Raw genomic sequence first — 16,353 nt, forward strand, 5'->3', positions numbered from 1 at the left:
GATTCTGACTAATGTTCTCATCTTGAGTGCTATTATCGGTACAATACGATAAACAGTAGAAATTATAACGGATTATCAATCCTCATCTAAAAAAAATTAGAAACGTAAGTTTTCTTGTTATTTCATTTTGAACAGTCAGATTTCACCCATATGAATAACCATTGAAAGTTATTTTATGTACAGACATGGGATACACTTATTTTCCAATAATTTTACTCAAAATAACCAACATTTGGATTTTTTTTTTTTTTTAGGTAAAGCAAATATAAAAATATCATTCAAAAATTAAGTCTCATTCCAAACTTCTGCCAAAGAAAACCGTTTTAAATACTTTAACTATTGTTTCAAAATATAAAAAGACAAACACGCATGTTGTTTTGGTTATCAGCATCAAACATTTATAAATAAATTTTTAAAAAATATACACTGTTATATATAAAAATAAATTATAGAAAATACTTTATAATCCTATAAAGCAAAATAAATTAAAAAAAAATAAGAATGTTTAATTTATTAAAAACTTAAAATGTCACCGCATTAAAAAAATTTTTTTTCTCCCCACAAGCAAAAAAAAAGTAAAATATATAATTTTAACACCAATATCGATATACAAAGCAAACATGTCTGCATATGTGTCTGTCCACATATCTTTTGTCAATATTTGATTCCCAAGCAAAACCGATGGCAAAGTTTAATTGAATATGTTCGCATTGTTTGTAATTAAATTAATAATAAAAAACTTAAGAAAAATTGTTTTTTTTTATAATAATTTAAAAAATTAATGTAAAAAAAAAAGTTAAGAAAAATTTTTTTTTATAATTTAAGGAAACATTTGCTTTTTTTTTTTTAAAAGTTTAATGCAAAACTTTTAGCTGAAGAAAAAAAAATGGTCTGGCATGGACAACAAATTCTTTGTTTGATGCTTGTTTTGTTTGATGGCATAAGAACTCTTTTAGGGTTATTTAATGCCAAGTACATTTATTTTGCTAAAAGTTTTTTATGCCTTAAGTTCTTAAAACTTTGGAAAATATTGGTACTTATTCATATTGGCACTCATCGCGACAAAATGATGTACGTACCAGTCATGGAACAAAGATGAAATATTCAGAAAATCACGTAATTTGATCAAATACTTTTTTTTATTTAAAAAAAAAAAAAAAAAAAAAATCAGATTTTAATCTATGTTGATGAGCGGGGGGTGGGGGGTAGTAGCTGTGATAGTAAAGGACAGACAACTGATTTTCATTTTTTGGAGGGGAGTTATGTTGGAGACAACCGAAATATATAAGATTTAAAACTAAATAATTCATTGACATAATGCATATTTTTTCCTTTTTTCAGAAAATAAAATTTTCAAATTATGTAAACATTTTTTAGAAGGGTCATCTATAATATAAATATCACCTGTTTGTTTAAATGCATGTATGTATGTATGTATGTATGTCTGCCTAAAACTTTCGACAGAGGTGACGGATTTTCACGAGATCAGAATCGTTTTGAAGCTCGACCCTTTGGACGACAACTATTGAAAAATTGGCTAAAAACATTAATTCCTTCACCCTCAACAAGGAGGAGTCGCTTTTTTCGATGATATTTTTCAAAGTAATCACCTCTTTTCGATTGTCTAGCCTTAATTTAAACCTATGTCACTTCCGGTTTGGCGATAGGTGCTAACGCAATACTTTTCTTTTCACTTTCTTTTCCTCCTTTGCACTACGGGTTCGAGCCTGCCTGTCTCCTACAACTTTTTTTTTTTTTTTGCCCAACACACACCTCCAAACACCCGGGCAACGCCGGGCACTAAGGCTAGTTCTTATATAAGTTTAAAAAAATTTAGAATATTAAAATGGTTTCGGCCTTCACTTATCAGTAAAAAAAACGGCAAATTTATTTAAAGAAAAAAAAAAGTATTTGATCAATTTTTGTGATCTTTGGAATATACCATCTTCATTCCATGACAAATAGGTACGCGATAAAAGCTTTTTTTTTTTTGTTTATCGCCACAAGTGCCAATCTGAATAAGAACCATAATATTTAATAGATTCCATTTACAGATCAATTTCTTTCACACATATTTTAAAGAAATATATTTGTTATAGTCAAAATTGTCTGTTCCTTTTAACATCCAGCTTCTGCTCCACAAATAGGATGACTGTGACAAGCAAGATATGGTTCCTTCTGATTAATAATTATCTTCCTCTAAGATAACATGAAAGCCACTACTCCTGTTAAGAATAGCTGTTGCAATATTTTTTATATAATGATGGGGTATGATTAAAGCAACTTGAAATGGTTCTATTTGTAGACACTGGTGACGGGAACCAACAAATCAAATGGAGCCATGTTTTACTAGCAACCAACCAGAAACTGGAATCGCTACATAAAAATATTTAAAAACTGGATCTGTTAGCATTCCCGCTCATAATTTTTTGTGTCCCCATGGTAAAAATCTTTGCTCTTCGTCTGCAAACTTTTAAAGTTCAAGTCTTATACAGATCAGCTACCCAATGAAAACTTTTTCATCTGATTATCTATCTACCAAAAACTCTTTTCCATCTCCAGGACTTATACAGATTAGCTACCCATCGAAAACTCGTCTGAAATCAAAATGGCTTTCAGTTCAGAAATAGCTTTCTTGTCAGTTACAAAAAGCAAACAATTTTTACTATAATCATTGTCTGCATTTGATTAATTCTGTTTAATCCATAGAGAAGTTTGATTTGGTTTATGTACTTTATAAGACATTAGATTTAATTAGCTACAACGTTCAAAAAGGAAATTATAAGTAGGGATAAGACAAGCGGCACTAATATAAAATTGCTTAGAAGGATGATCTTTCCCAGAATTCAAAGTTAAAATCACTGGTCATCCAATTACAATATAATATTTTTATTATTTCCAAAGGAAATTCATTTTATTTTAATTGACATGGATATCACCTTTTTTATACATTAGACAACCTCAATTTTTTGTGAATATACAAACATCCACTTCCATTTGTGTAGATTGTATGCCATTTGAATAGAAACTGCTGGAATGTTCATTCTCTTTAACTGAGTGATGAATCCATGGCTCAAAATAGAATTTAGTGCTAATTTTATTGATTGTTAAGTGGAATATGGCAGTTCAAAAATAAAATAACAGGAAAATTTCCGAACATACTTAATTATCAGTGAAAATTATTTACATTAAAAATGGCAGGAAGTTATTGAACAGAATTTTAATCAAGAATAAAATTAATTTATTATTCAATGTTCAAAAACAATACTTGTATCAAGTCAAGCTTATTATAGAAGATTACCTTCTTTCTTCTAATATGAAGAAGAAACATTGGATTCTCTTTCAGAAATAAAAAATTAACCTTAACATGAAATTCCCTCAAGGATTCCGTTCAGGGATAGTAGGGGTAAGAATATAGGTGTAGTCAGGGCTTACTGCGTGTCAAAGAAATTAAATAAAACATGTCAACACTTAATCTTTTTAAAAGAGGGTGTATGTAAATTACCTCCCTTGCACCAGGTAATACAATTCAAAAGGAGTACATCTCTGAGCAAACATCTCTGTAATTATGCTGAGGGGGTTATGTGAATGTATATCGTCGCAAATTTGGTCTGTTCAGTCGAAGCACAGAGTGGTATTTAAGCATTGCGGTGGGGTAAGAATCATAAAATAATCTGTAGGCAATAGAAGCAACTGTTACATTCCGGCAAGTAGACAGCAGATCTAATCCAAGCAGATCATATACTCCAAAGGGGACAGGGTCGCAGCAAGGAATATGTAGTATATATCTGACAGCACAACACTGTAGATTCTCAAGAAAATCAGAGAACACCTTGCCAACTCCGACAAACATTAGGGACTCGTATTCCAAGTGGGGATGAATGATTGTATTGTAAAGCCTAGTAAGCAATGTCATTAATGAGGAATTTGGTAGCTCAGGATATGCAAAATGTAAAACTATTAAACCTATTGGATATATAAGACAAGGTCATCAAACCTGGGATTGCTAGATATTATTACTTTTACATGAATTAATTTTTTTTAAATTAAGATTCTACTTGCTTATTTTGCTTAAGTTTGGATGTAAACTAATATTTTTTGCTTATAATGTTTTCCTGTTATTTTCTTTTTGACTGAGACTCAATAAAAATAAACATCTAAAGTTCAAATTGATTAGCAAGTTGAAAATTAAGAGAATTAATGACCAACATGACTTACCTTACTGAGATATGTCACACCTCCAACTAACAAAGTGCAGATAACTCATACAAATATTAGATCAATAATAAGATAATAGCACACTTACTAAAAAATATGATTGTACATCTTCATAGGTACACGCTTGTGTGCGTAAAAAAAAAAAATAAACAAACGAAATCATTAAAAGTTAATGCTAAAACGAGAGATCCAAGCTGAGGAGGGGAATGTAGGAGAATTAAACATGAATTAAAATACGGATCGGATATTGGGAATCATTAAGAAGGATACTTACCAGAAAACTTACGATGTAGACATTATCAATAGATTTTTCAATATATTTAAGCTTTTACCAAGGAATGAAGAAGGAAAGATTTTTGAAAGAAAAACTTTTGAAGATCCATAAAAAAAGGATTAAAGAAAATTATTTTTAAATGGTAAGGAGCGAAGGAAAGCATTTGGAGTAAGGTTTTGTTTAGTGAAGAAATAAATATATTTACATTTTGATAAAATGGAAGAAAAAAATGTTCCCTACTCTAACTATTCATTTGATTTTCTAGGAAGAAGAATCGATTACCATGTCTTCCTAGCATAGCTACTGACGTTAATCGTGACACCCTGCACTGATGGTTCCCGAAAGGATGAAACACTAATGTCTGTAGGTATTTAATACTTATTAAAGTAAATAATTATGACAGCCCCTTTAAGAAACTTGTTTCTTATTGTTAAGCACTTTCAATTGTAATAAAGTCGGTCAACTTAGCTAATATGCGCAGATTGCCATATGATAAGGTCACTGACTGACGCGAAAAGCATTTAATAAGAATAAATGTTTAATTTCAACTGTTGATGGTAGCTGAATGGTTTGGGTCCTTGCTAATGAAGCCAGACAGGACTTCTGTTGCTGGGGTTTGAATTCCTTGACTGACGTTAATCATGACACTCTTCACTGATGATTCCCGAAAGGATGAAACACTAGTGTCTGTAGCTATTTAATAATTATTACAGTAAATAATAATAATTATATATATATATATATATCTCAGAATCCTGAGGTGAATAGGAACACAGATTAATTAATTATGTAGTATCAATTTTCCTACATCGAAAATCCATAGGTTAAGGAAAAAAATATCTGAACTGTATTCTTTATTCAAAATAAATTTCTGTTCCAAAAATTGATGTTTTCCTAAATTAAATAATTATTTATTTTTACCTACAGACAATAATGTTTCATGCTCATGCAATCATCAGCGCAAGGTAACAATTCCTGGCGTCAGGAGATTCAAATCCAGCCACGAAGCCACCTTTTGCTTCATTTGCTAAGCCACAGGGCCAGCAAACAATTGCCACAGGAATGAAGGGAATTAAGAACTAGTAAATGTCAAATTCAGGCAAATACAATGACAATCTAGAGTGTTCAAACGAGTGGAAGTCATGAACATTTCATAGACACTAGTTGACTATACAAGGATGGTTCCAAAATGTAAAGCCTCTTATCTTTTTGTTTTCAACTCAAAATGTTGAAAAGCTATGAAGACAGGAGTGGTACCATTAAAATGAGAGACCTTTTGTGCTCCCAAATTTATTTTTCTACATAGTCACTATCATTCCAATTTTACCAACAATGAACGAGGACTGCACATGGGCGTCCAGAGCTCACTTTGTTATACAAGAGTCATTCCAAAAGTAAAGCCCTCTATTTTTTCTTTGTTAACTCAAAATGTTGAAGAGCAACAAAGATGGAAGTCATACCATTAAAACAAATTACCTTTTGTGCTATGGATTTTATTTTTCTACACAGTCACCACCGTTCTCAATGCATTTTTACCAGAAATTCAATGACACCTCTCTGTTTCCGACACACGTCCATGGCAGGAGTTGCTTTCTTGAGTCTCACACTGTCAATATCTGCAACAGAGGAATGAAACTTTCATGTCATGAATGCATAAGTTCAGTCATCATAATGAAATTTTGCAGTTGCTTCTTAGCCATTTGGATGGAATAGAAAATATAGAAAGCATTACTTTTGGAACGCTTCTCGTGTATATATCTCTTTGGCCATGTTCTGACATAAACTTGAGATTGGGGATATTTAGATGCCTTATGTCCCTGTATCTCACGTGGTTTAGCCATGTACAACATGTTACTTTCTGCATCAACTCAATAGCATGTATGAATACCATTATTTTGTCCTTTAGTTCTCACATTCCATGTGCAAGGTTTCTAATGAAGGGGAAAGTATTACCGTTTTCTGGGCCGGAATCTAGCCGTCTAACATTTAATATTGGTTCGTTTTAGATCTTGAAGTAATATTTATTTTTATTCTACATCTACTTTTTTTTTAGCTCCATCCATCTTGTGCCTTCATGGCTTGTCTGGAACAATCCCCCCCCCCCCAAAAAAAAAATAAATAAATAAAAAAATAATGCTGAAAATAATTTAGTTATGACTTTAATCTCAACAGTAAGGAAAATAAATAATTACATTTAAAAATTTGGGGGTTTACTTTCGGCAGCCTTGTAACTCTTACTTCACTAATTTTGTCCGTTAGTCCTCACATTCCATGAGGGATGTTTTTAACAGAGGAGAAAGAAGTGTTGTTATCTGGGTCGGGATCTGTTCATCTGACACTTATTTTTACTTTTTTTAATTTGAAGTAATATTTATTTTTATTTAACTCCACCCATCTAGTAGCTTCCTACCTTGCCTGGATCTGTTTCCATACAGAAAATAGATAAAATAATAATGTCAGACATAATTCAACTATGACTTTAGTCGCGACAGTAATAAAAATAAATAATTAGATTAAAGAAAACAAAAACAATCGAGTTGAAACCTGCAGTTATTAATAGTTGACGGTAAACATGGTATTGCAGCTGAGGACACGGATTTTGACCGCGGGTGGGAAGGATGGTGGTTGTTTGATAAAGCTTTTTGGTAAAGAAATAAAGTCAACAGTGTGTGCCTCACCAGTTTCAGGTTTACAAAGGGAAACGACAGCTTCTGGCGAACCTTTCAGGTACATATTGAATAGCGAAACTGTTTTGGATTGCAACATGGACAATAGACAAAAATAGATGAAATAAGAATTTAAAATATTTTTTTTTCTTTACAATATATTCTCGACAATAAACAGTAAACATTATTTTTCATTATTTACATGTCTCAGACTATTGCTCTCAAGTGGAAAGTCAATGGTTTACCTGCGATTCCTAAATAGGCCGTTTAGCAGTAAACAGTCATAAAAAAAAATAAAGTCATATGTTGCGAGTTGCATTTCAGTGAAAAGAGAAAAGGAACTGGAACAAAGATTTAAAGGAGGACACAAACACGCGTGTGACGGGTATAAAGAGAAGTATACTTTTATTTGGGACAGGAAGAGGAAAAGGGATTATGGGATTACAACAGAAAAGAGAGGTAATCATAAAAGGGTCTATGATCAGAGTTATTGTACTTACTTCCAACATTATATGGAAGCACAAAGCCAGATGTAACGCTGTTATTACTTTAAAAAAATGGATCAAACATTGTATGTAGAAACTCAAAAAATAGAAAACTTTGGCGCAAACATGTTTTTTAAATGAAAAAAAAAAAAGTTATTTATTTCGTCTGGTTTCACACGAAAATCACCGATCATCATCATCATCAACATCTTGCGGTCTCAACCGAGATTGAACTCACTACACTCTTTCAGTATTCCCTATCTGGAATAGCACCCAAAAGATCTTCCTTGGAGATAAATGTATCTTGTTGTATCCTATCTGAAAAAGTTAACTTTCGTGATTGATTGTGAGATGACGGGTGCCTCCACGGTACAAATAATGAAGCAAGTTCATCTGTGGCACGTGCACAATGCCCAGCAAACTGAGCACGTCTTTTACAAATTGAGGTTCATACTCTCGGTAAGTCTCCATATACCATTTCTAGAGTTGGGTGGTGTCGCCATGAGAGGTTGAGTACTCTTCTCAAAAGACGTGCGTAACATTCGTCCAAACGACGCTGTTGTTTTGCTGAAAAAGTCCAAGTTTCAGATCCATACAGTAAGATTGGCTCAATAAGTCTGCGGAAAACTTTGATTTTGAATTTATGAGAAAAATTGGATTTCCAGATTTTATTCATTTTGTTACAAGCCGTCTATGACAAGTCACCGATACATATTTACATCACGACAATAGATTTGTTCTTCCTTTCTCTTTCCTAATCAGATAGCAGTTCTTTGTTTTAACTACAATCCATTGTTGTGTCACAGTAATTCTCTCTAAGACTCACTATCGGCTGGCTCACTTTCAAACAAGTACAGAGAGGAGACTCGTGTGCTTATCAAGTGTACTTTTCAACTCGACATTTAAAAAATTTTTCTCATTTTCTTGCAATCTTGATTAGTGATGGGACGATTCCAATATTTTTCTCTGATTCCGATACAATTACCGCTTCTGATTTTTTAATAACCTCTAAATATTTTACTATGAAGTTGTTATTTTGTCTCGATTACCGTAAAAACACATCTTAAATGTGCATGTACTTTCGCAAACTTAAAAACACTTGTGACGGGGTGATCTAGAGATTTTAATCTTACTGAAAGTTTAAATCAATAAATATTTATTATTTTGTTATTACTACAAGCAGTGGAAGACGTTTTCGAAAAAAAAAAAAAAAAAATAAGATAATTAAAGGAATTGGTTTTGGCATCGGAAAATAGGCTCTAATTCTCCCAATTCCAATACCCCAAAAAGCTGATTTTTCCGATTCCAGATTCCAATTAACCGTCCCAACACTAATATTGATGCATATATATGCATTTCATTCTGTGATATCATGCTCACACCAAGGTTTAAATGAGGACACAACATTAACTTGGCACGTGAGTCGTCAATATTCATACGTGTCCTGACTTGCTCATTCAAATATGAAGCCAACGACTACATTGCACAGACACATCCATCTATCTTCAAACCCAAATAAGAGAAAAATCTTTGTTTTGCAAGGTGCATATACAGTCACTAAAGTGGCTTTGTTGCTGTCAGTCTAAGAGCTTAGATGAGGATCAAGGATAAGTGGTGTAATCTTGAGAAAAGGAATGGAACCATTTCCTACATCTTAGTGCAGTAGATAATGAAAAGGGGACCTTTGGATTGCCCTTGACTATGCTCAATCCCTTTATTTTTACCTACCAATAGGTGACACCCTATTTTTCTCTTTCTTGCAACCCATAGAAGAAATGTTGCGAGCCTGTTTCTGTTCTTTTATTATTTTCATGCTAAGTGCTCGTCTGAGCTTCAATCTATGGTCCCACTTTGCCAAACTTTCAAACAAAAAACACTAGACTAGCTACAGTAGCCATCAAGCTTCCCCCCCACTCTCTATCGGTGCCTAAATCTAAATGCAAATTCCATAAGCAAAGTTTCTTTTTTAGAACTGCCCGCCTGTAGAGCTGACTACAATACAGTCATCTTCAATTCCAATGTAAACAAGTTCTTGTTGAGCCTCCCCTTAAATAATCCTTTGCTACCCCATTCTTACTACTATTGATACACTGTTATCTCAGTGAATACCTTACATTCATTAACCCTTATCCTTGAGTGTCTTTTGGACCTTGATAAGTGGTGACTCCCATGTAAAAAAAAAAAAAAAGACAGTAAATACCTCCATTAAAAACATTGACAGTGGATTTTTAAGCACACAGTAATATTTTATCATTAAACATATGCAACAATATAATCTATATATATATAAAAGCGAAAATGTATGTATGTGTGTGTGTTTGCTTTTTCTGTGTGTCTACAAAAGGCTTCTTTCAGAGAAGCGGTTGGCCGGTTCACAATTTTTTAAAACTTTTTATATCACATATAAATCATAATATCTTAGTTAACAACGAAGCTCGCCTGACTATTTAATTTGCTCGATTTCGGGAAGATAAATATTCAATATTTGTCGCTCGCCGCATGTGGGTTAGTCTTTTTCCTATAACATTTTGGGGGGAAAAAAAGCGTTCAGCAGTAAATGAAATCCAGCAGTCAAACTTGACCTCATTAACTCATTAAAACGAGCACCTGCTAAATCCAAGTAATTAAATAAATTCAAACGTGTTTCCATAAGCATGTCGCGGTGGGGCAATGGTTAACGTCGCACTTTTTTTTTTTCACAACTTTGCCCCAATGGTTCGCGTTCGATCCTCATACTTACTTTTTTTTTTTTTTAAACCCCTCTCCCACACACACCTCCAAACACCCGGACAACGCCGGGTACCCATCGCTAGTCTAAATATAAAGATGAAAATAAATGCAGTTTATCATAGGTAAATAATGCATGCATAGAGGAGAAAAAAACATGTATTATTACTTGTAATATGACTACCTAAATTAATAACCAGGTTTTATCACCTCTAAATAATCCATGTACAATAATCTGGTCCTCCATTGGCATTTTTGCTAAGTGAACCACTACCACATTTATAAACTGTACCTTCAAATATAAGGGAGACAACTCCATTTTTATTTTTTTTGCAAACAAAAAAGTAATTTCAATTCTGAATACATCTGTATTTTATTATTAATCAAATTAGGACATCAACAATTTCTTTATTGGTTACATAAAAACAAAATCATGCGTCCTTGTCCAGAATTCCCCTTATATTAGAAATCAAAAATCAATAAAAATCTTTGATGTATATATCCATGATGAAACGAAAATATCATATTTAAAATATTAAATAAATTAAGTAGTTTTATTTTAAATAAGAGAATCAAATTTAATGAGCATCCGAGAAATGACAGTCTCACAAACCATTTTCTAAAAAAAAGAAAAAAATCTCAAAAAGCAAGGTAGATAACTCAACACTAAATCATACTTACTAGATTTGTTGTAATGCCTACAATTTCCTATTAATCTTTTTAAAAATGTTTTTCTTCATAAAAATAAAACGATTTAATCAGTTTACGCGAGTTTTGGAATATGATATCTTTGTTGTGCCACAGGTATGAACATTATACAGATGTCTTTATTTTATTTTTAATATAGTGAGAATTCTCGACAAGAATGAAAACAGGTTTAATTTTTTTTTTTATTGTACTTTAAATCAGGTAAAAAACTTTTGGGATTGTATTACTATACACAGATTCGAAAAAGTTGTCAAAAAAAAACAAATGAATAACAAATAAATGCTATCAAAAGCAAAATAAGTTACTTTTCTACCTAATTGGATAATTTTTTAGTGCTTTTATTTAATTTATTCAGCTCGAAAAACATAGTGTTTACTGATATATTGGAAAATTTAAAATGGTGCTGGACTCTCTGTTGAACACGGTAAGTTTGAGAAAATGAGTTACAGATAAAAAACTATGCAAATACTGTTAAAAACCCACCAAATATATGTCAGCCTATGTCACGGTAACATATATTGAGCGAGTTTCTAACAGTATTTTGTATAGTTTTTTTTTTATTTTATCTCATTTTCCTAAATTTACGGTGTTCAGTACACAGTCCGTCGCTATATGCATTTTTCCAATACATCCGTAAATACTGTATGTTTTTCGAGTTGAATAAACATTTTACATTAAATAAAAACACTAAAAAATTATCAGTTTGGTAGAAAAGCAATTTGTCTTGCCTTTGATAACATTTATTTGTTATTTATTTGTTTTTTGACAACTTTTTTGAATCTATGTATATAGTACCTATTAGACACCAAGGTCGTTTTTTAATGTGGAGAAAAGGTACAAAAATAAAAAAAAATTGTCTCAGTCGTGAAGGACTGATCCTCCACCGACAGAGAACAAGAAATGGAAGTGCAGCATCTGAACAGATACTACACTTTGATCTTGACCAAAAGTAATACAAATCACAACTTTTTAATTGGCTGTTGGAATTTAATATATTGGAAAGTTCATTAATCATTTTTCGGGAATGTCAAATTTGGAAACATTTTTAAATTAAGCTAGGAACACAGCAACTTCTTTATTCCCTCGAATAATTATATAAAAGAACATTATGTTACTTCATTTTTTTTTTTGTTCTGATTGTTAAAGTTCTTTGTTAATAAACATTTTTTATCGACATAATATTGTTAAAGGTTCTGTTCGTTCATTAGCTTAATTTTTTTATTGTTTAAATCATTTTGCTAAAGTTTTGATAATTTTAATAAATAAAATAAAATTTCTTTTTAGTTGTTATTTACTTTCCAGTTTTAATTTGAAATTGCCTTTTTGGAGAAAAAATAAAATGTAATTGTCTCCCTCACACTTGCTATACATTCTACAAATAAGAAAACAATTATTATTATTATTAGTAGTAGTAGTAGTAGTAGTAGTAGTAGTAGTAGTAGTAGTAGTATCTATTAAGTTGTTTAAATGTATTAGTTAATCTCTTAACATTACATTTTGCAAACTAAAAAATAAAGTTGAAGCGAAGTTATCTCCCCTGCAATTTTCAACACCTGATCGTTGGGCTATAACACATTTAATTTACGTAATGTATTAAGCTGTTTTCAAAACTAAGTAAAAGAAAAAAGAAACTATGATTAGTTATTTTTATTAGACAAATATGTGGTTGTGTGTGTTTAACTAATTTTATATTAAAGCTAGTTGTATAAAGTGAAAGGGGAGATAACTCACCAGTTTCTTGTTTGCAAAGGGAGGCAATCATCTCTGGAGATCCTTTGGTATAGAGTTCAAAGTTTTTGGCAACGAGTCGCCTTGTTATCACAGACATTCGCTGGAGACGGGAGGAGAACGGAAATTGACGAATGATTCCGATTTCTTGTCCAGTGATCTGAAAAAAAAAAAAAAAAAAAAAAATTATTTCCAAAACGTTTTTCTTTTTTCCTAAACTTTACATTATTACAATTTCGGTTTGTGTCGAGAACTCTTCCATTAAATAACAAAAGTAAAGAAAAATTTGTAACAAAAATATTATATTCCAAAAGTCATAAATTGGTCAAGTAGTTGTGATTTTATAAACAAAATAATTAAGTGTGTAGCGACACACAAGAAACATTAAACCGGATGGAGAAGGAACGTGGATAAAAAACTAAAACTTTGCCTCTTTGTGCGGATATATACCAAGACAATACCACATGACAGGGTGCCCATTTTTTATCCAATCAGTGTTTAAAGAAAACACTTATTAAATTCTTTTTCTGATAGCCTTTTCCTGATGATGGTGATGAAAGTTAATGTAGTCATGAGTTTCATAAGATTCTAGGATTTATCTTCACGCCAGATCTAAAATGGAAGACTTACATCAAATCTGTTGCTAAGGTGGCTGGAAAAATGGTTGGATCTTTCTATTGCTCCAGAAATAATCTCATTTCGGATGCAATTTGTTTGTATAAGAGGCAAATACATCCTAAAATGGAGTACGATTGCCACATCTGAAATCTATTGGGTGATGTGCCTTCCTCTTCCTTACACTTTCTTTCTCACATTTTATTATTGTCATTTTCTATCATTATTTTCATGGTAAGTGCTCAATTGAGCTCCGCTCTATGGTTTTACCCTGTAACACATTTACAATAAGAACTCGTTTAGCTACATCCACTGTCATTAAATTTCCTTTCTCCCTCCGTATGCCTAAAACAAAACTTCCATGAGCAAAGTTTGTTTCCAAGAACTATTTGTGGAACACAATAGCATGAAACTGCTTCCCAACTGACTAAAACATAGATCATTTTCAAATTCTTCTCGAGTTGTCCTATATAATCTAATTTTGGGCCAGTCTCGATCATTCTAACCAATTCTCACGCTGTTGTTTAACTGTTTGGTTGACAAATTCATTAACCCTTATACTAAAGTGGCTTTTAGACCTTAAGTTGTGAGAGTTGAAAATATCTCTGTTCAGTCAGACCACCCAAGAGATATTTCCATTATTTAAAAAAATGTAAGTGTCTTATTCGAGGAAGAGTCTTGCTGGGCTTGGCTTTGTGAGAGAATTAATGTCTGGAGACCAGTTGACTTTTATCATCAGTGAATATTTCTTATGGACAGCTGAAGAATAACCACCAACAAAGGGCCAGAATCAGTCAAAAGTGAAGAGATCCCAAAGAAATAGAAAGATACAATTACAGAATCCCCCCCCACACACACACACATATGTACACAAGAGGAGGAGGTTAAACGTTTGAGGAGGAGTTGATTTGGAGGAGAGCTATGATGAATAACAGACTTGTAGCATTGAATCAAAATAATAAATCTATATATTAATATGTAGTACCTTTAACGTATGTATGTACACATGTCATGGTTTCCAGATTATAAATTATTCAATTGAGAGATCCCATTTATTGAAAAGGAGAAAAGAAGGTGATGAACATTAAATTAGTATATAGATATGCTAATTTAATGTTTGTAGTGTATCACCTTCTAGGTTGGTTGGTTGTTTTTGGTTTTACGGCATATCAACCCTTTTCAGGTTATTTAATGGCGAATCCAAAGATTTTGAAGAAAGAATTTTTAATAGAATATATTTATTGTTTTCAAGTCGGTTTCTATTTAACCATTTAAATGTTGCGAGTTTGTCTCTGATGTATCGTTATTTTCATGGAAAGTGTTCAACTGAGCTTCAATCTATGGTCCCCCCTCGCCAAACTTTCACAAGAAACACTCGTCTAGCTGTAAACACTATCAATAATTTCCCCCACTCTTTATCTGTGCCTAAACCTAAACGTAGATTCCATGAACAAAGCTTCTTTCTTAGAACTGCACGCCTGTGGAATTGTCTTCCGTTTTCCTGCTTTCCGGCTGACTACAATATGGTTTTGTTCAAGTCTAAAGTAAATAAGTTCTTGATGAGCCGTTCCATATAAGTTATTAAATTTACCAAATTTTCATTACTAATGATTACTAAATTGACCAACTTCTACTGTACACTCTTTAACCCTTATCCTTGAGTGGCCTCTGGGCCTTGATAATGTGGTGATGCCTTTGTAAAAAAAAAAAAAAAAAAAAAAAAAAACCATAGTTGGGACCCTAGCAGGTACTACCACACCGGGGCCGAGTGGACCTGGGAGCAATGGCAATTAAAGGGTGGCTCCACACTCCCTAAAGTCCACAAGCTAGGGCTTCACCACTGGATATAGTTTAAGGTCATATCCAGGACCAATATCACCTTATATCCTCTTTTTTAATTAATAGGATCTCCAGATCACCAAAGATGCAATCTAAAAAAAAAGAATAAAAATTTAAAAAATGATGTTGCTTTTCAGCCGTACGTGCAACTAAAATATACATTCTTGGTCTTCTGGATAGAATCCAAGGGTAGTATCTGTTCTGTCTAACGATGATCTAATGATATTGTGGGGTTTCCGTTCATGCAGGGCATCCATACAATGGAAATACATCACAGACTCTTTAAAGGATATTGGAGATAAATCATAACCTGATATATTCTGGCACTACATTAACAAGATTACTTAGATAAATAATTTTACAGTTTTAACAAGAAGGCTACAATAATATCACAGGGTCTCCATTCATACCGAACAGCTACAGAATAGCCAGCAGCAACATTTTACATATGAAAGATGTTGCTGTGGATTTTTCCACAGGTCCTGCTAGTGAATGGTAAATCTTTAATGTTTAAATGTATAGAAACTGAAGACTATCTTAAATATCTATTATTTATAAACTTGATTTCTGGTTTTACTTGGTATGAAGACTCTTCATTGCACTACTGACTGGACGGACAATGACTTTAGCTGGAACAACATGTAAGACGATCATGGCAGGTGAGTTTATACATTCATTTTCACAGTTAATACATAATAAAAAAAAAATTAAAGGGATGCTTAGGATGCCAATCATTTTTAATAAAAATATTCCTCCACATGAATAGGTTATTTAATATATAAAAGCTATCTGTCTGTCTCCATATTTTCAAACTCTATCTCCTCCGAAACTAAAAGACGCAGAGCAGTGCTAGGGGCCTCAAATGATTGGATTTTTTATGAACCGTTCTTTTATGTGTCATTAACCAGTTTAAATACCTTTTAAAGGGTCAAAAATGGCTTAAAATTGAAAAAAAATCGTTACACATTTTATACATTCAACTTAGTTTATTTTTAATTTTTAATCAGTTCATATACGTGTCACGTTGGTACAGTGGTAACATCAGCTTTGAATGCTACAGGTTTGGTTTCAATTCTATCTGATGGCACCCAAA

At 32.4% G+C, this 16,353-nt stretch overlaps 1 protein-coding gene across 1 annotated transcript in view; it reads right to left on the reverse strand.

The window, feature by feature from the left end:
• LOC145298768 (polyamine-transporting ATPase 13A3-like) overlaps positions 1-16,353 on the reverse strand; it is a 195,046-nt gene that overhangs the window by 27,377 nt on the left and 151,316 nt on the right. The window contains exons 19-20 of the mRNA XM_080144344.1: positions 12,810-12,966; positions 7,171-7,239 (exon numbers count right to left, since the gene is read on the reverse strand). Coding sequence (XP_080000470.1) covers positions 7,171-7,239; positions 12,810-12,966 — 226 coding nt within the window. The remainder of the gene's footprint in view (positions 1-7,170; positions 7,240-12,809; positions 12,967-16,353) is intronic.

Source organism: Euprymna scolopes, chromosome 2, assembly GCF_053919585.1.
Source record: "Euprymna scolopes isolate OS-2025 chromosome 2, ASM5391958v1, whole genome shotgun sequence".
In the NCBI taxonomy this organism is placed as follows: domain Eukaryota; kingdom Metazoa; phylum Mollusca; class Cephalopoda; order Sepiida; family Sepiolidae; genus Euprymna; species Euprymna scolopes.